Raw genomic sequence first — 24051 nt, forward strand, 5'->3', positions numbered from 1 at the left:
GCCACATTCTCCACTTCTGTCTGTTCTGGTGCCTTAACTGGGCTTAGTTGAAACTGCAAATACAAGAGAGAGGGAAATACACTTGGGTGAATTTGTATCTGAGAATATGTTGATAGTGTAACCTTTTATCTTAAACAGTCACTAGGGAAAGAAACCACTTACAAAACTAAGAACAACCAAATGATTCTAGGTCATAAAAAGCCACCGTGGTTCTCCATGCTGGTTAAGAGAGTAGTTCTGAGCTCTGCTGGAGGTGCTTTTCTCCCGATTGTCTCTTCTGTCCTGGCCGAAGTCACACAACACAGCCTGTGATTTTCAGGTTGAAAATTTCAATGGCTTCATTCCTGAAAACTTGAAAAGTGCTGCCTCTTGTTCTACTATACTTAAATTGGATAATTTGTTGGTTTTTCCAGTTAAGTATTTTATAAAAGGTGTGGTTTTTTTCTGTTTTTCATCATGCTTGTATGTCAGTTGCAGGAAAATGTTTTAGACCAGAGATCTTATTATAAATGGACTAATCAAATGCTCTTTTGTTGGTATTGTTGGCAGTTGAATTTAGTGGTCTGGGTCATGACAGGTGAATCTTTGTAGATAGGATGTGAGTTGGTGTTTGTAGCCTAAGCAGGTACATGGATACAGGCAGTTGGGAGGGTCTTCACCGTCCCCACTGTCCCCTTGCACAGTGATCTTAGAAGGCCCAGTGCAAGCAGAGACCTCGGCTGGGCGATGCAGATGGTTAGGGAGCCTGGGGTTGCCCAACGTCAGTGGGACCTGAGTGTCGTGTTGGTGTCATCAGCTCAGATGTACAGGGATCCGAGAAAGCTGATTAGTCCAAGGATAGTCATGTTCTGTAAAGAGATTTTTGTTGTGATCATCTGTCTAAATTGTGTTGAGGATAGAGATGTAAACCTTTTTAAAAATTCAGTATTTTGAAAAAATTGATGTATGGTGAAGGTACATGTAATAAATGTGATACAAAGTTAGGAGGTTTTACTAGAAAGCCAAATCTTTGTTTTAAATTAAAATAAAAAGAACCTTTTATTAAAAAGTTTCACAGCAATTTGCATTCTCCAAAGGGTAGATCTAAGTCAGATTCTGGCCCAGCCCTAGATCCAGCCCTAGCTGGGGAATTTCGAGGAGAAATTCAGATAGAAATCCTACCCTCCTGTATTCATAGCCTAATGGGTATCTGTTCACTTCCGAAGGTCTTTCGTTCCCTGTAGTTCTTAGTGTTTGTCTTGATAAACCAAACCGTCTAGGCTCCCATATTTTCTCCATATTATTATGTAAAATTTCAAGCATACAGAAAAGTGGAAAGAAGTCACATATCCGCATCTCACTACCTCGATTCTGTGGCACTTTGCTATATTCGCTTTATCACATATTTATCCATCCTTCTATCTTTCCTTCAGTTCATCTTTTTTAAATGCGTTTCAAGGTAAGTTGCAGTCAGTACCTTGTTGCAATAAGCATGCATTGCACTATTTGTTTAAGGTGTTCTCTCTGTCTCTCAACTCTTTGTTTTGAGATAAGTTTAGACTTGCAGAAGAGTTACAAAAGTGTTAGACTTCTCTTAAATCCTTCACGCAGGGACTTCCCTGGCGGTCCAGTGGTTAAGACTCCACACTTCCATTGCACGGGGCACAGGTTCGATCCCTGGTCAGGGAACTAAGATCCCACAAGCCACAAGGCCAAAAAAAAAAAAAATACTTCACCCAGCTTCCCTTTTGTGGACAACCTACATAACCATAGAACAGTTATCAAAAGTAGGAAAGCAATATCGTGGAAATGTTATTAACTGAAGTGCAGTCTCTGGATCTCACCGACTGTTCCACTGCTCTCCCTTTTCTGTTCCAGGATCAAACGCAGGACCCCAGTTTGCACTGAGTTGTCTTACCTCCTGAGTCTCCACCCTTTTGCAGCAGCTTGTCCCTCTTCCTGTCTTTTAGAACCTTGACACTTTAAAGAGTACTGGTCAGTTATTTTTTAAAATGTCTCTCACGATGGGCTTGTCTGATGTTTTCTCCTGCTTAGGCTGAGGTTACGTACTGCTGGGAAGGGCAGCACAAGGTGATGTGCCCGTCTACGTGCATCACGTCAGGGGCACGTGATGTTGATGTGTCCTGTTACTGGTGACGTGACCTGGATCACTTGGTTGAAGTGGTTGTCTGCTAGTGAATAATAAATATCCTATTCCTGCTTAAACTTCCTCTCACTGATTTTAGCATCTGTTTGTGCATTTTGCCTGCGGTAGTTAGTACTGTGCTCTAGTGGTGATTTTCTATTTCCTCATTCTTCCTGTAAGGAATCATTTGTGTTATATTATTATACTTATTGTTGTATTTATAGCCCTTATTTGTATTAGTATGGACTCGTGGATGTTTATTTTATTCTTTGGGTTAGTCTATTACTATTATTTATTTTGCTGCTCATGTTATTCCAACTTTGATCATTGGGAGCTCTTTTCATCCCCCACCCCACCAAAGTGCCAAAGCACTTTCTTACTTTGGGGCACCACAGATGATCCAGGCTTGTTTTTTCCCCTGCACCAGCTGTGGAATCAGTAGTATTTAGAAAACGAGATCTGGGTGCGAGGCGTACCCATTACTACTGAGGTTTCAGCTCCTCCAGCTCCTCTCTGGACAGAGCCAGGAAGACTGTATGTATGTGTACCAACCCATACGTACACACGTGATGATTATTTCTCTATCAAAAATCATGAGTTTATACATGTACAGTAGTTTCAAAATTGCTAAACCGTACCCTGTGAGAAGCAAATGTACCAGAGTCCAGTGTTTGTGTACAGTTCTTTTTGTGTTTAGCCTGAGAGTCTCCACTCGAAACAACATTCTTCTCACAGTTACTTAGGTCATCTCCTTTTTTCACCTCTCTCTCGTTGTGGTTTTAGGTCAAGCTTTTGTAATACAGTTAGATTAGTTTTATCACAGTTTGCATTTCATTCCCCCCCACCCACAATTCCGGTTGATTTTTCTTTTTTAAAGTATATGCATAAAATTCATTCTCTGTTTGCTGCATTGTGGGATGTTTGGTAGCATCCCTGGCCTCTACCCCGTAGCTGGTAAGGTCCTAGTAGCACCCCACTCCCCTAGTTGTGACAACCAAAAATGCCTCAAGACATTGGTATGTTGGCAAAACTGCCCCAGTTGAGAACCAGAGATGTGGTTCTCACAGTTTTATTTGTCTAATTTCAGCAGAGAAGTGGAAACTATAAGTGAAAATCAAATAGGAAATTGTTAACTGTTGCATGTTGTCTGCTGTTTCCACCAAGGCTTTAACATAATTAATCATAGTTATTTTAAATGACCTGTCAGATAGTTGCAGCATCTGTGCCATGTCCAAGTCTGGTTTATTGATTACTTGCTGTCTTGATGCAGTGAGCTGGATGTATTGTTTTTTCTTGTGTTTTGTATATTTTATGATTGTCGAAAGCTGGGAATCTTGTGTAGGACAGCAGTTTTATGCCTTGACATGGGCACCTCTTTCCTTCTAGGTGTTTAATGTGGGAGTTTGAGTTAATCTGCTCAGGAGCTGGGCTGGGTTTGAGGTTTTTTTTATTTTGTTTTTGTTTTTTTTGCGGTACGCGGGCCTCTCACTGTTGTGGCCTCTCCCGTTGCGGAGCACAGGCTCCGGACGCGCAGGCTCAGCGGCCATGGCTCCCGGGCCTAGCCGCTCCGCGGCATGTGGGATCTTCCCGGACTGGGGCACGAACCCGTGTCCCCTGCATCAGCACGTGGACTCTCAACCACTGCACCACCAGGGAAGCCCTGGGTTTGAGTTTTGTTGCTGTGATGTCCTCAGTGCACAGCAGGCTTCCAGTTGCTCTGGTGATACTTTGTGTTTAGAGTGGGGCGGGTGCTCCAGAGGATTTTTCTGTGTCTGCCCTAATTTCAGCTTTAGGCTGTCCTTTGTATTGCGTCTCAGGAAGGGCATGTCTCATACGGTCTCAGCAGTTTCAGCTGAGATTTCCTATTCATTTGTTGAGAACATATTTTCCTTTATAATGTTGAACATATTTGCAGTAGCTGCTTTAAATGCTTTTCTGCTAATTCTAACATATAAGTCATCTTTGGGTGGGTTTCCATTTCTTTTTTGAGTATGAGTCACTTTTTTCTTTTTCTTTGTATGTCTAGTGATTTTGGATTCTATTCTGGGCAGTGTGAATCATACATTGTAGAGATTCTGAATTCTGTCTTTTTTCTCTGCAGAAAATTGGTTTTTGTTAGCAAGCAGTTAACTTGGTTCACCTCAAACTCTAACCTCTTTCCTTCAGTTGAAATACCTGTTCAAATATTTTTCCTTAATTCAACTCCTTAGAATCTGAGTGCTTGTGGATTTCAGAGGTCAGTGGGATACGAGCAGAGTTTATATACAAAATTTGTGACTCTTTCCTTTCTGGTATTTCCCCAACCCCCATGCTTTCCAGCAGCTTTGGTGGTCCTGAGATATCTCCTCTGCTTCTTCGAGGCAATGATAAGACCCTGGGTTTTCTACCAAATTTCAGCTGCCCTGTATGGCCTCAGCTGGGGCCTACACTCACACCTATAGTCATAAAACTAGGAAACTCACCCAGTGCCAGTTCCTTCCAGATGCAGATTTCTTTCGTTTTCTGCCTGCTTTTAGTTTCTCTTCACTGCTTTTAAGTAGTTGATGTTTGTATGTTTTCAAGATGTCACAGTTATTTCTAGCAGGAACATTGGTCCATTTGGAACTACTCCTCAATGAGCAGAAGTTGGGTATTTAGGCTCATATTTTTACTTTTTTAAAGAGTCTTTAAAAAAAAAATTTTTTTTTTTATTGTATTTTTTTTGGCCACACCACGCAGCTTGCAGGATCTTAGTTCCCCGACCGGGGATCGAACCCATGCCCCTTGTAGTGGAAGCGCAGAGTCCTGACCACTGGACTGCCGGGGAAATCCTTAGGCTCCTATTTTTATTTTTATTTTTACTTTATTTATTTATTTATAAAAGATTTTTTGATGTGGACCATTTTTAAAGTCTTTATTTGTTACAATATTGCTTCCTTTTTATGCTTTGATTTTTTGGCCCCGAGACATGTGGAATCTTAGCTCCCCAACTAGGGATCAAACCTGCACTCCACATCTTTCCCTGGATATCTCATCGGGTCCTCAAATTGCATGTGTCCTCATCTCTTTCCCTCCCAGAGTCCTCTTCTTCTCTCTTATCTCTGTATGTGGAACCTCCTTTCTATCTCCACCATTTCCAGGTGGTCAGCAAGTGGGTTGATTCTGCCTCATTGAAGAGCCCTTGAATCCATGTACTTCTCCCATCTCCCCTGGTACCACCTGCGTCCAGGCTGTCTGCTCTCTGCTCTGGGTATAACTCATCACCCTGCATGCACTGTTGCCCTCCCACACCCTGCAGCTGGAAGGATGTCCACCCGAGACACCGTCACTGTCTCCATGTTGCCAGTGGGTGAAGGCCACACTCTTCAGCCTGGCCTGCTTTGGCCTTCCAGCCTCGCCAGCCCTCACAGCACTGCTGTCCTAGATTTCCTTTGGTGTCTGCTGAACACTGTGCTGGGAACACGCTCTCCTTTGCCCGTATAAAAGCTATTAATTATCCTTCTAGTCTTAACTGAGATGTTGTTTCCCGAGGAGGCCTTTCCGGACCTCCTCTCAAGAGCAGGTCACGTCCCCTGCTGTGTTCCCAGAGCCCCTTGTACTGCTTCTTTCCTGCATCCCTCACGCACAGCGATTTTTGAAATGTCTGGCTTTCGCCGTAGACTCCGAGTTCCAGGAGGGCAAGTTGCTGCCTTCTTTCCTCCTTTCTCTGACCTTTGCCTGGCAAGTCATGGACACCCAAGTGGTTTTTGTTTAATGAATGGATTAAAGACAAGAATAGCTCCATATGGCAATAGAGTAGACCTGATTACTGTAACGTCAGCTCTCTCCTGCCTGCCACATCTGATTGTGACACACTAATCTTATTTCCCAAAGAGGGATTCACCGGCAGTTTGACGTGAAGCTGTAATCTAGCCGCTGCTGCAGCAGCAGAGGGGCATGTGCTCGTTCCGTGGCTGGTGTCGCGGGCAGCAGTGAGAACACCACCCGGAGCAGCAGGCAGCACTTTGCCCATTAGAAGGTGCCTCTGAACAGTGCCTTTTTGTACCTTCTCAGAAGGGCAGCATTGGCCTGTGCCAGGGACTGTCTACTGAGTTGAGACAGATTTGGATCCTTAGACATGCAGTGAGAGCAGGCTGCACTGGGTGGGCGACAGGTCCGTGCACCGTGCCTCAGTCGCGCGCCTTCCATGTGCCCAGTGGCAGAGACGGAGATGGAGCGCCTCTCGCTTGCTCTCGGCTGGCACCCTCCTTGTTCTGACCCGTGTGTCTCTATAACCCGTCCCTCCTCATGTGCCGTGTTCTTTGGGAGATGAAGGCTTCAGGGACATGACCAGTTTCGTAACTGTGAAGTGGACATTTGGACTAAATTTAAAATGTTGACTCCTATTTCCTACTCTTTCCATGTTCCACGAACTTTGCTTTGTCAGTCAGTCTTTGTGCATAATGTGCTCTTCCTGTGAAGACGAGTGTAAGCACCACAGGGTTCAGAATTTTGACCGATGCTTGCTGGTGGGCTCTGCACCGAGGCTTTGTTGGTTCAGGATAAGAAAGGCATAGTAGCTATGGGCTGTGTGAGTCCTGTCTTCTGGAGCATCCCTCCAGAGTGCTGTGTGATCACAACCACACAGTCCTCACACGCTTAGAAAACACATTTTGGCATGAAAGATGTGCTCTCCTTGAAAGATACTGTGATAGGCCATTACTTTTGACATCATGATATTCTGAGAGGGAGTAGTTTTTAAATTGTTAATTCTTAAAACGAAGTGCTGACGGGGCTGTTTGACTGGTGTCTGGTTGATCCCGCCTTTCCCCGTCGAGTGTGTTTGCTCTCAGATAGGACTAACTGTCTTCACTCAGCCCAGCCCCATCACATGTCCCTGACACACCGGACCAGGCGGAACATGTCCAGCCTTCCTTGCCTGTCGTCCTGGCCTGGTGACAGCCTCGCTGGGCTCGTCACCGAGGTCAGAGGTGGGCTGGCCTGTGTCTGGGGCACCCATTGTGGGGAGCAGGTGCTGAGGAAGGGGTGTCAGACTGGGCCCAAAGGCTGGTGAATTTGGCCGGGCTGAGGGGGCGAGGGAACCACTGTGCCAGGGCTCGGGGAACCGCAGAGACTCCAACCCAGCCTGTGTTCAGCGAGAACAGGCAGAGCTGTGCCCTTAACGGGGAGGCAGGATCTGGTTGTGTCCCTCCTGAGGGTCCTCGCTGCCCTCAGACTGAAGTCCACATGCCAGGCAGTGAGGCTCTTGTCAGTTAGCCACATCCCCGCTTTAGAGCTATCCCCCTGCTGCCCTCTCTGTTCCCCACCTGCCCCGTGGTTCAGCCACGCTGGGATTTATTGTCCTCTAACTTGAATGTCCTTCTACCTCTGCTCTGAATGTCGTCTGGCTGAATACTGTTCCCCAGCCCTGTTCTCCACTAGTGAAGCCAGCCGTCTGACAGACAAATCCATGTCATTATGCTGCTGAAGGCTTCCCGATGCCTGAAGTCGAAGCAAATGGCTTCTGCCTCTGTGGCTTGATAGCTCTTTTCTTTTTATTTATTTATTTATTTGGTTGGTTGAACCGGGTCTTAGTTGCAGCTTGCCGGCTCCTTAGTTGTGAACTCTTAGTTGCAGCATGCAAGTGGGATCTAGTTCCCGGGCCAAGGATCGAACCCGGGCCCCCTGCATTGGGAGCACAGAGTCTTAACCACTGTGCCACCAGGGAAATCCCTCTCTGTGGCTTGATAGTGCTTTATCATTCTCTTATTCCAGTTTCCATCCTGACTTGTCTCTGGTTGTAGACACGTATGGCTCCTCCACTAACTGTAGGCACACAGGGCAAGGCTTTGATTTAGTTTGTACTTTTAGACCTAGATGCAGTGGGGGATCTTGGAATTTTGGTTGAATTGCATCAGAGGTAAGTAGCAGTCGGTGGTTTAGAAGTGTTCATATGTGTTGCATGTCTCATCCCTAGAAATAAAAGTTGAATGAGATGTTTTCCCTTGGTCCTTGTCTATGGGAGTTGTTTTGTATAAGGGACTCTGTGGGGAGCCGTTGAGGTGCCCTGGATGGGAAGGAGGGACAGACGAGCCTCAGGGGCATAGGGAGCAAAACTCATCTTCCTGCTGCCTTTGCCTCTTGAAGTTCAGGGTCAGGTCTCTTTACTGTGACACTTTCCATCCTGTGCAGAGCATCTACTAAGAACATCTTCAACCAGCCGACCTGCTTCTCTGCCGAGAGTACCTGCCATGGAAAGTGCCAAGACCATCTCAGGTAATACTTTTTATCTGAAATTTCTTTTAAAAAGATTCTTCCAGAAGTTTTAGTGATGGTACCAAGTACTTTCTCTTTAGGTTTATTTAACCTTACTTGCCTCTTTCGTTGATTGTTTTTCACTCTGAATTTCCCCTATTGTATCTTACACATTTCATAGAAATCACATGTCGTGGCCCTGATTTAAAAAATAAAAAATAAGAGCTAGATAGTTCCATTCACTTAACAGGTGTTCATTAAGTGCCTAGAGTGGGTTAGAAGATATACTGAAAATATAGGTTCATACAAAGTTGCGTAACTGTGAAAGGTTAAAATATGTATCCCAAGATGTGTCATGACTGTTTTTGAAGGGTTATTTCAGAGCACACCAAAAGTTCTCCAGAAGCCAGATTTTTCCAGTGTTATAGCCATTTTACAATGATGAATTTGATGGGCTTACTTTTTCGGTCTCCTAGAGCTAACTCTTCAATTTATCAGTGTTCATATTATTTTCCCCTTGTGGCCTTTTTTTTTAACCCTTAATAGCTCAACTAGAAATTGGACTAGGAAAGGAGAGATTCCTATAACCCTGCCTCCTGTGGTTAATGTCCCACTTGTATGTGGATTTAAGTTAGTACAGTTTTTATACATCTTAGCTGGGTCTTTAAATCAGTGGGAAGTCCAGCCAAAATCACCACCCCCAAAGCCCAGATCCAGAGCCTTTTCCTGTAACAGAGTTCTTCCAATTCTTTCTCAGTCTGTTCCCTCTGTTTGATATAAAATTATCAAAGGTGTTCTCATCCAATTTCCTAGCATACCACTTAAAAGAAACTGCCGATTTAAGGCAAACAGAGATCTGACATTGAAAGGAAAAGGCAGAATAATTATAAAATTATGTCAAATACGCAAGTGGATCATTCTGATAAGATCTTGTAATAGGAGAAAGCATGTCTCCTCTCGATCTTTAAACACACCTCTTAGCTGTTGCCGAGTTATAGTCTGCTGTGGCTATCCTAAAATCATCAAGAGACGTTTAGCCAATGAAAGGGTGCAGTTCCAGTCATCCGGGGGAAATTACTGGTGTTTGGCACGATTGCATTACAGCCAGCCCAGGATGATGCAGTAATGGCTCCCTCGCATCCAGCATCATCTGAGGTGAGAGACTCTGAGGTCAGGAACCTTGTCCCGCGTCTCACGTCATCGTGGCCAGAAAGCCGCTTCTATTGTGGCTCCGTTTTCAACGGCTGCAATGGCTGCTTCCACCTCCCAGTTCTCAGGACTTTCGTAATTCCAGCAAGGCGTAGTGCCTTACGCTTTCAAAATAGGACTTTCCTGATTGTTCTTATCTCTCGGTAGTTGACTTGACACGACACCTTTTGCTTTTCTGTTTCGTTGATTCATGTTTTTTAAAACGTGGCTTGGGACTTCCCTGGTGGCGCAGTGGTTAAGAATCCGCCTGCTAATGCATGGGACATGGGTTCTATCCCTGGTCCGGGAAGATCCCACATGCCGTGGAGCAGCTAAGCCCATGCGCCTCAACTACTGAAGCCCGCACGCCTAGAACCCTTGCTCTGCAACAAGAGAAGCCATTGCAATGAGAAGCCTGTGCACCACAACAAAGAGTAGCCCCCGCTCGCCGCAACTAGAGAAAGCCCACGCGCAGCACCAAAGACCCAAGGCAGCCAAAAAAAAAATCTTGACCCAGAATTAAGTGTGGCCCTGTAACAAAGTATCCTTCCTTTCTGTCTCTTCAACAGTGTTTTTGGCCATGTTCAGAAGGGTTGTGTTGATTTTGGTTGAGAGTGAATGTTGCTTTCATTAGCCTTTGGCTTTGGTCGTGTTTGTAGTTGAACGCAGGTTTGCGGGGGACTCACTGTGAGCCAGGTGGGTGCTTTGAGTGTTAAGGGTGGATGAGACACACTCCTTGCCTTCAGGGAATGTGGGCTTCTGTGCATATTTCAACAACTGTACCTTTTTTACAGTTTTTTTTGTTTTGTTTGTTTGTTTGTTTTAATTTATTTTTATTTTTGGCTGTGTTGGGTCTTCGTTTCTGTGCGAGGGCTTTCTCTAGTTGTGGAGAGCGGGGGCCACTCTTCATCGCGGTGCGCGGACCTCTCACTGTCGCGGCCTCTCTTATTGCGGAGCACAGGCTCCAGACGCGCAAGCTCAGTAGTTGTGGCTCACGGGCCTAGTTGCTCCGCGGCATGTGGGATCTTCCCAGACCAGGGCTCGAACCCGTGTCCCCTGCATTGGCAGGCAGATTCTCAACCACTGCGCCACCAGGGAAGCCCCCTACAGTTTTTTAAAATGGAAAAAAAAAACCTTTCAAGTTATCAGTAAGTTAAAGAGAATGTTAGGTTTTCCTCCTGTATGATAATTTCTGCTCTTTTGGGGACCTGCTGAAGAAGATGTCTCAAGAACTCAGCTTAAAATGTTTTTGCTATAAATTGCATAATGGCTGTTTCTCACACTCAGTGTCCAGACGAAGCAGTGAAGAGATGAAGCGAGATGTCTCTGCACCTGAGGGCGCGTCTCCTGCCTCGCTCATGGCCATTGGTGCCACGTCGCCACAGCTGTCCCTGTCCTCCTCCCCCACGGCCTCCGTGACCCCCACCACTCGAAGTCGGATAAGGTAGAGGACAGTTAGTATTGGTGCATTTCATGCCTGCTGTTCCTGGCCTTTTGAAATTAAATGATCAGGTTATAAAGTAATGACATTCGAGCACTGATGTATTTTCATTCTTTATGTGTTACTTAGTGTTTTCTGATCTAGTCTTCTATGCCTAGAATTGGGAAAGATGATTTGAAAGTAAAAAAGTAAAGCAAAGTAAAAGAGATAATTATTTTCCCCAAGCAGCTGGTGTTTTTGTTTTTTGTGGGGTTTTTTGGTTTTGGTTTTTTCAAGTAGAGAACAGCTGAGTACAAAAGTAAGTTTAGTGAAAATAGGGTGTTGATGGAGTGTTGGGGAGGCTGGAAGAGGGGAACTCGAGCGAGGCCTTGAGGGTGGTGGACCGGGAGGAAGGTGAGCGTTACTGGCAGGGTCAGTGACTCCAGTGAGTGGGCAGGAAGGCTGAACACGAACTGAAGGAGGGATGGGAGTGGGTTTCAGAACTTTACTGTATACTGACTTACAAGTTTGAGTAAAAGTGGAATATTTGGTGTCTCAGACTCAAATTATATGCTCACTTTAAAAACCCTGCCTCTCGGGGACCGCCTCTTAGAAGAGTGGTCCCGTACTCAGTGCGGGTCAGGCAGGTCGGGTGCAGTGGAGAGTGCGGCTCATGCCGCCCTGGCCAAGCCTGGGGGAGCCTTGTCCGTGCTGGTGGGCAGGGCCCCCACTCTTCCTGGTACCCCTCTTAGAAGTTGTGAGCCTCCACAAGGTGTCTCCTGGCCTTAGCTTCCTTACCTTACAGTGAAGGTGTTACAGGAGAGCACCCTCTGCTCTAGGAGGCTCTTTGCTGCAGCTTCTCATTGTGCCCATAGACTTTACTCGTCTTTGATGCTTTTTAAGCTGTTTCTATAACAAAATGGCCTGTGTGAACTAGAGGAAACCTTTTACAGTGATTGTAGTAGTTACTTTTATTTTGAGCATAATAGAGGTTTTTAGGGCTTTTTTTGGCTTGCCCTTTTGTTTTCATTCACATATCTCACCTTATCTTCGTTCTCATTTCCTGCTATCAGTGGTGTTAAAACAAACTTCTTTGAACCCTTTAAATCAGGGCAGCAATCTGGTGGGCAGGTACACGAACATAAAAGTATATTTCTTCAAGACAGCAGTCTAACTGCAAGTTGAAATATTTTCATATTTTACTTTTGGTTCTAAATAAAAATTGGTGCTATTTCAGTGCACCTCTCACTTGGAAAAGCTTCAGTTCTACATGTGTGCTCTTTGATTTCCTACCATACTTTGTAGGATGAATATGGACAGAATAATAGTAAGCCACCTATAACATCATAACCTCTCGGACAGTTACTGGACTGTTAAGTGTATGGGTCGTAGGGCTAGAATCTCCACTTGTGCAGTCATCACTAAAAATTAGACCAGGCTTTTAAGAGTGTGCTGCTTGTCAAGGAACAGGTTGTTTTACAGAGTGCTCCTTGGTATTCTGTTCTGCTTCTAGAATAGTTTCTGGAAGGAAGGATTGGGTACTGGAGGAGTGGGTTGTATGCCTCCCCTGCTCCATTGCCAGGGTGATCACAAAATCTTTTTTGATTCAGTGTCTGGTCTGGGGCAGGATATTTATTCTGCCTCCAAGGCAGTTGACAGTGCTCTAAAGTTCCCTCCATATAATTTTAAGAAATGAGTAATGTATAGCCATTGATTTCCTCCCCCCGCCAAGCTTCTGTAGTTGGTCTGTCCTGTAGTAAACTCTGAAGTTCCTTGAGAGGCAGGGTCTCTGTGTTGCTCACTGCGCCCTGCCCAGCACATGCACATGGCCTGGCACAGTGGTGCTGTGCCAAGAGAGGGTCCTTCCTTTCTTCCCTAAGTGAAAATAAGGAACCCAAGATGCAGTGGTGCTGAATCTTTGCCAGTTTCCATGTGGCTGATGAGTAGAGCCCCCTACAGATGGCAGAGCCCCCTGATGGTGGTGGGTCTGTGGGACCCATAAAAATTGACAGGCAAAATCCAACGGGTGAAGGTACATCATGCCATTGGATGCCTCCGAGTGTGCGTTTGTTCTGTTCAAATGTTCTGTTGTGTTTGTTGGATTTCTGGTTTAGAAGGGTGCTCAAATAAGAAATATTTCAACTTGGGTTCCTTATTTTCACTTATCAGGGAAGAAAGGAAGGACCCTCTCTCGGCATTGGCAAGAGAATATGGAGGATCCAAGAGGAACGCCTTGCTGAAGTGGTGTCAGAAGAAAACCGAAGGCTATCAGGTAGCCCCATGGTTCTTTTGTCCCAGGGGAGCAGCTGCCACGCCAGGTGCTGATGGCGCAGCTCACCTGAGCAGTGACGAGTCCTGCACTGGGTTCCAGGTCTACCCTGAACGTGGTGGAGTATCCCTTGGATGAAATAAGTTTCTTACCTTTCCAGAGTAGCTAACCTTTATAATATTCTTGTTCAGCTGTTGTAGCACTTTATTTAAGTCCCAGTTAATTGCTTTTGTTAAGGCCTCATCTGGACTAAGAGTGAAAATATATTTATTTTACTTTAAATTAAGATTTTACTTATCATTGATATGTTTAAAGTTTTCTCTTAGCTTTTTCCCCTTCCCACTGGGCTGTCTTTGTGCCCTGTCATTTCACATCTGGACTGTTTTATAGCCTCTCCTTTCTTGCCCTGTCAGTCTCTCTCTCTTTCTCTCTCTCTTTTTTTTATTAACCCTTTTTTAAGAACTGAAGTGTAGTTAATTTATGATGTGTTAGTTTTAGGTGTATAACAAAGTGATTCATTTATACATATATATATATATTTCTATTCTTTTTCAGATTCTTTTCCATTATAGGTCACTATGAGACATTGAATATGGTTCCCCTTGCTATGTAGCAGGACCTTGTTGTTTATCTATTTTATATATAGTAGTTAGTATCTGCTAATCCCAAACTCCTAATTTATCCCCCCCCCACAACACACACATACTGTATCCCTTCTGGTAACAGTAAGTTTGTTTTTATATGTCTGTGAGTCTGTTTCTGTTTTGTAAATAAGTTCATTTGTATCATTTTTTTAGATTCCACACATAAGTGATATCATGATACTTGTCTGTGACGTACTTCACTTAATATGATAATCTCTTATGTCCATGTTGCTGCAAATAGCATTATTTCATTCTTTTTTATGGCTGAGTAGTATTCTATCATATATATGTACCGCATCTTTATCCATTCATCTGTCGATGGACATTTAGGTTGCTTCCATGACATTATGCTAAATGAAATGGGCCATACACAGAAGTACAAATATTATAGGATTCCACTTATATGAACTCCGTAGAATAGTCACATTCATAGAGACTGAAAGTAGAATGGTGGTTGCCAGGGGCTGGGGGCAGGGAGTAATGGGGATTTATTGTTTAAAGGGTACAGAGTTTCAGTTTTCAAGATGAAGAAAGTTCTGGAAATGGATGCCGGTGATGGTTGCACAACCATGTGAATGTACTTAATGCCACTGAACTGTACACTTATAAAATAATTGCTTAGCCCAAAAAAAAAAAAGAAAAAAGAAGTAAATGATTGGGATACAGCTAGATAGAAGAACCTAGCAAGGACATAGAAGATTTGAACCATATACTATATACATGAACTATATACTAATTAGACCTGTGAGACATCTGTTGAACACTCTATCCAACAACAGCAAAGTATGTATTCTTCTCAGGTGCACGTAGAACATTCAGGATAGGCTGTATGTTGAGGAATAAAACAAATCTTCATAAATTTTAAAAGATTGAAATTGCACAAAGTATCTTTTCTGGTCACAATGGAATGAAATTAGAAGTTAATAACTGAAGGAAAATTCACAACATAACATAACAAAACTATGGGAGATGCTGAAAAGCAGCTCTCAGGGAAATTTATAGCTGTGAACACCTACCTTTATAAAGAAGAAGAATCTCAGGACTTCCCTCGCGGTCCAGTGGTTAAGACCCCGCTCTTCCAGTGCAGGGGGTGTGGGTTTGATCCCTGGTCGGGGTACTAAGATCCCACATGCTGTGCGGTGTGGCCAAAAGATAAAAAGAAAAAAGAAGAAGAAAAATCTCAAATCAATGATCTAACCGTCAACCTGAAGAAAGTAGAAAAAGAAGAGCAGACTAAGCCTAAAGCAGTCAGAGGAAGGAAATAATAAAGGTCAGAGCAGAAATAAAGGAGATAGAAGAATCAGTAGAGAACATCAGTGACACCAGAAGTTTGTTCTTTGAAAAGATCAGCAAATCTACAAATCTTTACCTAGATTGACAAAGGAAAAAAAAAAAGAGGAGACTAAAATTACTAGAATCAGGAATAAAGGAGAGGACATTACTAATGACCTTATAGAAATGAAAGGGATTAAAAGGGAATACTGTGAACAGTATACCAACAAATTGTTTAACGTAGATGAATTTGACAAATACCTCGAAATACACAAACTATAAAAATTAACTCAAGGACTTGCCTGGTGGCACAGTGGTTAAGAATCCACGTGCCAATGCAGGGGACACGGGTTTGAGCCCTGGTCCAGAAGATCCCACATGCCTTGGAGCAACTAAGCCCGTGCGCCACAACTACTGAGCCCATGCGCCGCAATTACTGAAGCCCGCATGCCTAGAACCCGTGCTCTGCAACAAGAGAAGCCACTGAAATGAGAAGCCAGCCCACCACAGCAAGCCCACCCACTTGCTGCAACTAGAGAAAGCAGGTGCGCAGCAACGAAGACCCAATGCAGCCAAAAATATTAATTAATTAATTTAAAAAATTAACTCAAGAAGAAGGAAAATCTGGGACTTCCCTGGTGGTCCAGTGGTTAAAGACTTCACCTTCCAGCGCAGGGGGTACGGTTTCGATCCCTGGTCAGGGAGCTAAGATCCCATATTCCTCGCCGCCATAAAAACAAAACATAAAACAGAAGCAATATTGTAACCAAAAAATTCAATAAAGACTTTAAAAATGGTCCACATCAAAAAAAAATCTTTAAAAAGAAAGAAAATCTGAGTAGACGTATAGCAACTAAAGAAACAGAATTAGTGATCAAAAAACTTTCAACGGGGCTTCCCTGGTGGCGCAGTGGTTGAGAGTCCGCCTGCCAATGCAGGGGACACAGGTTTGTGCCCCGGTCCGGGAAGATCCCACATGCCGGGGAGCGGCTGGGCCTGTGAGCCATGACCACTGAGCCTGCATGTCCGGAGCCTGTGCTCCGCAATGGGAGAGGCCACAACAGTGAGAGGCCCGCGTACCGCAAAAAAAAAAAAAAAAAACTTTCAACAAAGAAAAGCCCAGGGCCTGATGGCTTCACTGGTAAATTCTACCAGATGTTTAAAAGAAGAATTAACAGCAGTCTTTCTCAAACTCTTCCAAAAATAGAATAGAGAACATTTCCTAATTCATTCTGTGAGTCCAGTAATACCCTGATAACAAAGCCAGAAAAAGACATCACAAGAAATCTACAGACCAATATTTCTTATGCAAAAATCCTCAATAAAATATACAGAGAAACAGAATCCAGCAGCAAATAAAAGGAATTGTGCACCATGACCAAGTTGGATTTATCCCAGGAATGCAAAGTTGGTTCAACATATGAAAATTAAAGTAATACACCATGTTGTGGAATAAAGGGAAAAAAACACAATATCATCTCGGTGCAGAAAAAGTGTTTGACAAAATTCAAAACCCATTCATGATAAAAAAAAAAAAACACTCAACAAACTAGGAATAGAAGGGAACTTTCTCAAGCTGATAAAGGGTATCTGTGAAAACCCACAGCTACCATCATACTTAATGGTAAGACTAGGTGCTTGTCCCCCAAGATCAGGAACAGGAAAGGATGCCCACTCTCACCATTTCTATTGACATTTTTTTTTTTTTTTTTTTTGCAGACTCTCAACCACTGCACCACCAGGGAAGCCCTCTATTGACATTTTATTGGAAGTTCTCGCTAGGGCAGCTGGGCAAGAGAAAGAAAAAAAGGCATTGAAGAGGAAGAAGTAGGGGGCTTCCCTGGTGGCGCAGTGGTTGAGAGTCTGCCTGCCGATGCAGGGGACACGAGTTCGTGCCCCGGTCCGGGAGGATCCCACATGCCACGGAGCGGCTGGGCCCGTGAGCCATGACCACTGAGCCTGCGTGTCCGGAGCCTGTGCTCTGCAACGGGAGAGGCCACAACAGTGAGAGGCCCACGTACCGCAAAAAAAAGAAAAGAAGTAAAACTGTGTCTATTTGCAGATGACATGATTGCTATCTAGAAAACCTTCAAGAATTCACATAAAAACCTTTGGAGCTACTAAACAAATCCAGCAGAGTTTCAGGATACAAGGTCAATATAAAAATCAGTTGAATTTCTCTATACTAGCAATGAAACTCTGAAAATGAAATTAAGACAACATTTCCATTTATAATAGCATCATAAAGAATAATATATCTGGGGGAATTCCCTGGTGGTCCAGTGGTTAAGACTCCTCACTTCCACTGCAGGGGGCATGGGTTTGATCCCTGGTCCCTGGTGGGGGAACTAAGATCCTGTGTTCTGCGAGGTGCGGCCAAAAATAATAATAACATAATATTAACATATCCGGAGAAAAGCATGGTTTGAAAGGATACATGCACCCCAGTGTTCATTGCAGCGCTGTTTACAGTTGCTGAGACATGGAGGCAACCTAGGTGTCCATCAACAGATGAGCGGGTAAAGAAGATGTGGTACGTATGTACGATTGCATGTTATCAGCCATTAAAAAGAGTGAAATAATGCTGTTTGCAGCAACATGGATGGACCTGGAGGTTATCATACTTAGTGAAGTAAGTCAGAGGAAGACAAATATATGGTGTCGCTTATATGTGGAATCTTAAAAAATGATACAAATGAACTTACTACAAAACAGAAACAGACTCACAGACTTAGAAAACAAACCTACGTTACCAGGGGGGAAGGGTGGGAGGGAGAGATAGACTGGGAGTTTGGGATTGACATGTAAACACTGCTATATTTAAAATAGATAACCAGCAAGGACCTACTGTATAGCACAGGGACCCCTGCTCAATATTCTGTAATAACCTAAATGGGAAAAGAATTTGAAAAAGAATAGATGCATTTATATGTATAACTGAATCACTTTACACCTGAAACTAACACAACATTGTTAATCAACTATACTCCACTATAAAATAAAAATAAAGAATAAAAGACTTAGAAATAAATTTAACCAAGGGGATACAAGGCTTGTACACTGGAAACTACAAACATTGTGAAAGAAATTAAAATCTAAGTAAATGGAAAGATCCTTTGTTCATGGATTAGAAGTTTTGATACATGCTACAACGTGGATGAATCTTAAAAATATTATGCTAAGTGAAAGATGCCAGACATAAAACTCCATCCTAAAAGACTTCAGTCCTCCATACCTGAAAGCAGGGGTAAAACTGATGCTCTCAGCTTTGCCAAGTAGCAAGAATATCAATGCTGTGGCTCCTAATTTGATCGAGGACTGAAATCTCGAGCATAAATCAGTATTGCCCAACCCTTTACATTTTTTTCTTTAACATCATTTTTTATTGGGCTATACTGCACATAAGATACAGTTCACCCATTTAAAAATGTACGTTTTAGTGTCTTCACAGAGTTGTGCAACCATCACCACAATTAGTTTTAGAGAATTTTCATCAATCTGAAAAGAAATCTTGTACCTGTTAGCAATCCCTCCCCATTTGCTGTAGGTAGCCACGGATCTACTTCCTGTCTCCATAGACGTGCCTGTTCTGGGCATTTCATGGCACTGGAATTATACAGCGTGTGGTTCTCTGTGGCTTCCTCTTTCATTGAGCATAATGTTTTCACGGTTCACCCATGTTGTAGCATGTTCTCCACGTGTCACTCCTTTTACGACTGAACAGTATTCCACCTTGTGGACCACCTGTTGTCGTCCCATCATCTGCTGACGCCGTCTGGTCGTCGTGGCCATTACATACGATGCTGCTGTGCACACTGCGTACGAAGTCTTTACATGGACATAAGTAATTTTCTCACCCTCCTGTCTGTCTTTTACTTGGCTGCCAAAGTGGTTTGAAATTGTGATCTGGTTATTTCTCTTTAAGCTGCTTCTCCTTTGCCGTTTGGTTAAAGCCTCAAATCCTTGGTGTGGAGAACAAGACCCCTTACAGTTGATCTGGCCCCTGTGTAGTCTTATCAGCTTCTCCACAATCACACCTTGGCCACTGGTGCCCCCCATCCTGTCACTTCACCCCCTCCATCTGGGGAGTGTCTGCTCCTTCAGCTTCGAAGTCAGCATCTGTGCAACGTTGCCTTTGCTCTGCTCCGCCCCCGCAAGGGTTCATCCCTAATGTGCACCCCCTCCTCCCAGAGCCCCGGGAGCCTAGTTCTTCCTTGACTTGAACCCAGTCCAGGGCAGAGTGCTTTCTGTATATCAAGGCATGTTTTTTTTTTAGGGGAGGGTGTGTCTTTGTAGCTGTAATTCATTTTCCCTGTGTTACAGAACCCCACATGGTATATCCCAAGGATACTGAAGTTGTCAGTTTGTGTGTGTGTCTTCCTTTCTAGACTGTGAGCTCCTTAGAAGGGCCTGTCTTTGCCTCCCAGCGTCCAGCAGAAGGCCCTGCACGTGGCAGAGCTGAATGACTGTCTGAACCTATATGTTGAATGTCATGGGATACCTTGGAGGTTCATTTTTAGAACAGTGGTTCGCAGGCTTGTATACAAAAACCTGTGAAGATTGTGGGAAAAGTGCAGATTCCTGAGAACCAACCCTCAAGATTTATAATTTGAGAGGTGCATTGGGAGACTCTGGAATCTGCGTTTTTACAGGCATTGCACTTGATCCATAGACCATGCTGTGAGAATCACACATAGAGTCGTGATTAAGACCTTGGACTTGAGTGTCAGATAAGGTTTGAATGTCAGCTCTGCCTCTTACGTGTGACCTTTTGCAAATTACTTAGACTCTCTGGGCCTCAGTTTCCTCCTCTGTAAAATGGAAGCTTAAGTGAGGCAGTTGTGCACATTTCTAGCATATGCTATGTGTTTAACGGATTTTAAAAGTATTATTTTTCTATGTTATTGCATGTCATCTTGTAACATAAGCTTTAAATTTTCCTAGACCATTACCCTTAAATTGAGTAATTTTAGATAATTAGAAAGTACCTCCCCCTTGATTATGGAATTTTGCCATGTAGCAAGTTGATTAAAAATTAAGTAACCAGGGCTTCCCTGGTGGCGCAGTGGTTGAGAGTCCGCCTGCCGATGCAGGGGACACAGGTTCGTGCCCCGGTCCGGGAAGATCCCACATGCCGCAGGGCGGCTGGGCCCGTGAGCCATGGCCGCTGAGCCTGCGCGTCCGGAGGCTGTGCTCCGCAACGGGAGAGGCCACAACGGTGAGAGGTCCGCGTACCGCGCAAAAAAAAAAAAAATTAAGTAACCAAGTTGATTGAGGTAATTTAAGCATTAAATCAATGATTTAACTAATGTCTCTTGGTTCCCTCCACTTAAATTCTCTGATTCTGTGATTTTAAGGTACATTGTATTAAGTTAAAAAAACACACACACAAATCAATTCCTTAAGATGCTCAATTAATAATTTTAATTTTTTTTTTGTTTACTGGGTACATAAAATGCAAGAGGAAATATAATGCAAAACAGAATGGTTAGCCATTCATAAAGAAAAACCTTTTTATACATTGGGCGGTCTGTGCTACAAACTCATTTCCCCCCTTCCTTACTTCCTGTGGACACTTTTGTAATGATGTCTATGTATGGCTTTTTTGTTTGTCTGGCTTTTGTTTCCTGTGAGACTGGTATCTGTTTTGCTGTTTAAAAGTAGATAGGATGCTGGTTCTTTTATTTCAAGGTCTGTGAGTTAAAATTGGACATAATTTTATATGCATAATCTTTTTAAGCTGAAAGATATATCTGATAGAGCTCTTAATTTGTCAAGAGCCACGTAAGAAGTGCCAGAGCCCTTTCCTTATCTAGCTGTAAGTATGGATGTGCGTACCCCTCCTTGAAGCCAGCAGTGTGGGACCAGTCTTTGGTCTCTGACTTCCCACAATCAGCAGGAGAGGGCAGGCTGTGACACTGGACTGGCTCACTAGAGCAGGAGCTGTTACGTGACACTTAGCACATTCTGCACTCTCAGGCCCCAAGTGCATCGTTAGTGCTGGGACTGCGCGTGCTTTATGTCGTAGGAACTGTCTAATCAACAGAGATAGATTCCCTAATACTCATATCATCTTCCGCTAACTCTCTTAAGAGTCATCCTAAAATAATTGTACTAATCACTGTAATTTCATTAACCATCCATTATAAAACAAGCCCTTGTGAGTTGGCCTTTTATCTGACAAATACATTTTTCTCTTTTAAATTGCGCCCTGCCACCAATTATTCACTGAAGTTTTAGAATACTAGAATATTACCTTTGAAGGGGACTTGACGATCTAAGTTAACTGTCAGGTTTACAGATGTGGGCCTGAACCCCTGCCAGGATCAGTGACTCCCTCAAGGCTGAGCCATGAGTCTGTGACATCACAGACAGCCTTCAGAACTATTGCTTTAAGGATTGAGTCTTTCTTCTTTTTTAATCAGTGCCTCAGCTTGTATACAATTGTGGGGTTTTTTTAATTTTTTTTTATTTGTTTATTTTTGGCTGCATTGGGTCTTCGTTGCTGCACGCGGGCATTCTCTAGTTGTGGCGAGCAGGGACTACTCTTCGTTGTGGTGTGTGGGCTTCTCACTGTTGTGGCCTCTCTTGTTGCGGAGCATGGGCTCTAAGCACACGGGCTTAAGTAGTTGTGGCACATGGGCTCAGTAGTTGTGGCTCGCAGACTCTAGACCACAGGCTCAGTAGTTGTGGCGTGTGGGCTTAGTTGCTCCACAGCATGTGGGATCTTCCCAGACCGGGGCTTGAATCCATGTCCCCTGCATTGGCAGGCGGATTCTTAACCACTGAGCCACCAGGGAAGCCCTATAATTGTGTTTTTTAATTAATTCAAATATATAGATACCTCTAATAGTTCTTTAGTGCTTATGGAGAGAAGTGACGCTCCGCTGTCCTATACCATCACCTCTGTAAATTCTGCTTCCCAGAGGCAGCTACTCCAGTTCTTTGACTGTTTCTTTAGGGATTAACAATGTAAGATTGATGGTATGAGACTAACCAGGTAATAAGGAAAATAACTCGTACTTTCAGTATACTTTTCTTTGGTTCTAAATTTTATATTTAACAGCTTCTGTTGTACTGTTGTTTTCTTGCTCTGGGAAAACCTAACTGAACACAATCAAGGAGCCTCTAAAGGTTAATTTAAGAGAGCTTTACTTTGAAATCTCATTGTTTTCTGATAAAATACCAGGCCTAGAGATGGATTAGTTAATCCAAAGGATAATGAAATCACTTAATCTAGTACAAAATAGTTTTAATAAATGGGCAAAAGCTTTTAGTACTGCCTGAGGTAATGTAATCTCAAATAACATTAAGAATGCACAGTTTTATTGAGGGATTTGCTCATTAGTGCTTGGGCCAAAGGAGGAAAGATTGTACATTTCTTAGTGGAGGTTAATGGAATCAGAAGAATTGATGGACTTGAATGGTTTAAAAGTGATGTTTTTATGTGCTATGCTTTACTTGCTTTCTAGCAATATTTCCTAATATAGAAATTAATTTATCAAATACATACTAAGTTCTGTGTCAGGTAGTGTGCTGGGCATTGAAGGAGAAATCAGGAAATAGAAAGGAGTTCCTGTTTCTGGAAGCTTGTGGACTAGTCAGTGAAATATGCATTAGTAATTAAAACTCAATATGGACTTCTGTGTATGGTTATGATAGGTTATCAGATCAAACTCTGCTGAGAACTATTTTGTTTAAAATGCAAATATATATATATATGTCTGTGAAGGCACTGGGGACTAATGAAGGCAGCTGGGACAAATTTGGCAGGAGCCAAGATTGCAGGGAGAAAGAGATCACACTGAGTTGAGCTTCTGTTTACACTGCCTTTTTCAACCCTTGGAGCATTTGCCAGCTCCTGGCATGCGTCAGAGACCAAACAGAAAGCAGTGGTCCAGAGCTTGTTTCAGAGTCACTGAGGAGGGAAACTAAAATCTGAATTTGGAGCTACTAAGGCAACAGAGATTTAAGAGTCCTAAATCCCAGGGAGAAGACAGTCTCAGAGTAGTGAACTCAACATTTGACTTAGCTCTTGTCCTCAAGGTATTTGTCGCATGCTAAGATGCGTGGAGGTGGACCTGGAGAACTTCAGCAGAAATCTGCTGCTGAGAGGATAGAGACTTCAGCATGGCTTTTGTTCTCCTGGTACCAGGAAGAAAAAAACCAAGAGTTCAAGACCAGCCAAGGAGGAGTGACCCTGGCAGACATCCTGGGAGTTCAGTAGAGCCCTCAAAAGAACTGTGCCTTACAGATAAAGGTTAACTGGAAAAGGCCAGCTTGAAATTCAGCATCAGAACTTTCACCTGCTACATCGAGGTGTTCAGCTGCCAGAAGAAACTTAAAACCTTTCTGCAGGGAGATGGCACCATCCAGCCCCTTATATTCTGATACCCAGTGTCTCTCAGTCCATCAGAAATACGTCGTGCCAGTAAACATGATCAAATGACTGAAAATCAAGGGAAATAATAAGTAATATAGGGAGAAACTTCAGGTGATCCAGATACTTAGATTAGGCCTTTAAAATAACTGATTAATGTGTTCAAGAAAATAGATGAAGAGAAAGAAAATTTTACCAGAGAAATGGAATCTATAAAATAGAATCAGATGGAAATTTTAGAATTAAAAAAATACAACAGCTGAAATTAGGAATTCCAATACATGCATTTAACAGCACACTAGATACAATACAAATTTGTGAACTGTAGGGTTGATCAGTTAAAAATATCCACAATGAAGCACTGAGAGATGAAAGGTTGAAAAAGTACGTAAGAAGGTGTCATAGATGTGGGACACAGTAGAAGATTTAACACGTGTGTAGTTGGAGCCCTAGGAGGAGAGGGAAGGACAGGAGTGTCCTACTAAAACTGCCACAAATGAAAGTCAATGAGAAAAATCATAAAATAGAGAGAAAAGGTAT

At 43.3% G+C, this 24051-nt stretch overlaps 1 protein-coding gene across 2 annotated transcripts in view; it reads left to right on the forward strand.

Moving 5' to 3' along the window:
* The window catches only part of SPECC1L (sperm antigen with calponin homology and coiled-coil domains 1 like), a gene marked incomplete at both ends in the record, with an annotated part of 92780 nt that overhangs the window by 44340 nt on the left and 24389 nt on the right, over window positions 1-24051 (forward strand). For both annotated transcript variants that reach the window (XM_079717192.1, XM_079717193.1), the window contains 3 exons: window positions 8276-8359; window positions 10814-10970; window positions 13116-13218. In XM_079717192.1, coding sequence (XP_079573318.1) covers window positions 8276-8359; window positions 10814-10970; window positions 13116-13218 — 344 coding nt within the window. The remainder of the gene's footprint in view (window positions 1-8275; window positions 8360-10813; window positions 10971-13115; window positions 13219-24051) is intronic.

The sequence above is a fragment of the Hyperoodon ampullatus genome, assembly GCF_949752795.1.
Source record: "Hyperoodon ampullatus genome assembly, chromosome: 13".
In the NCBI taxonomy this organism is placed as follows: domain Eukaryota; kingdom Metazoa; phylum Chordata; class Mammalia; order Artiodactyla; family Ziphiidae; genus Hyperoodon; species Hyperoodon ampullatus.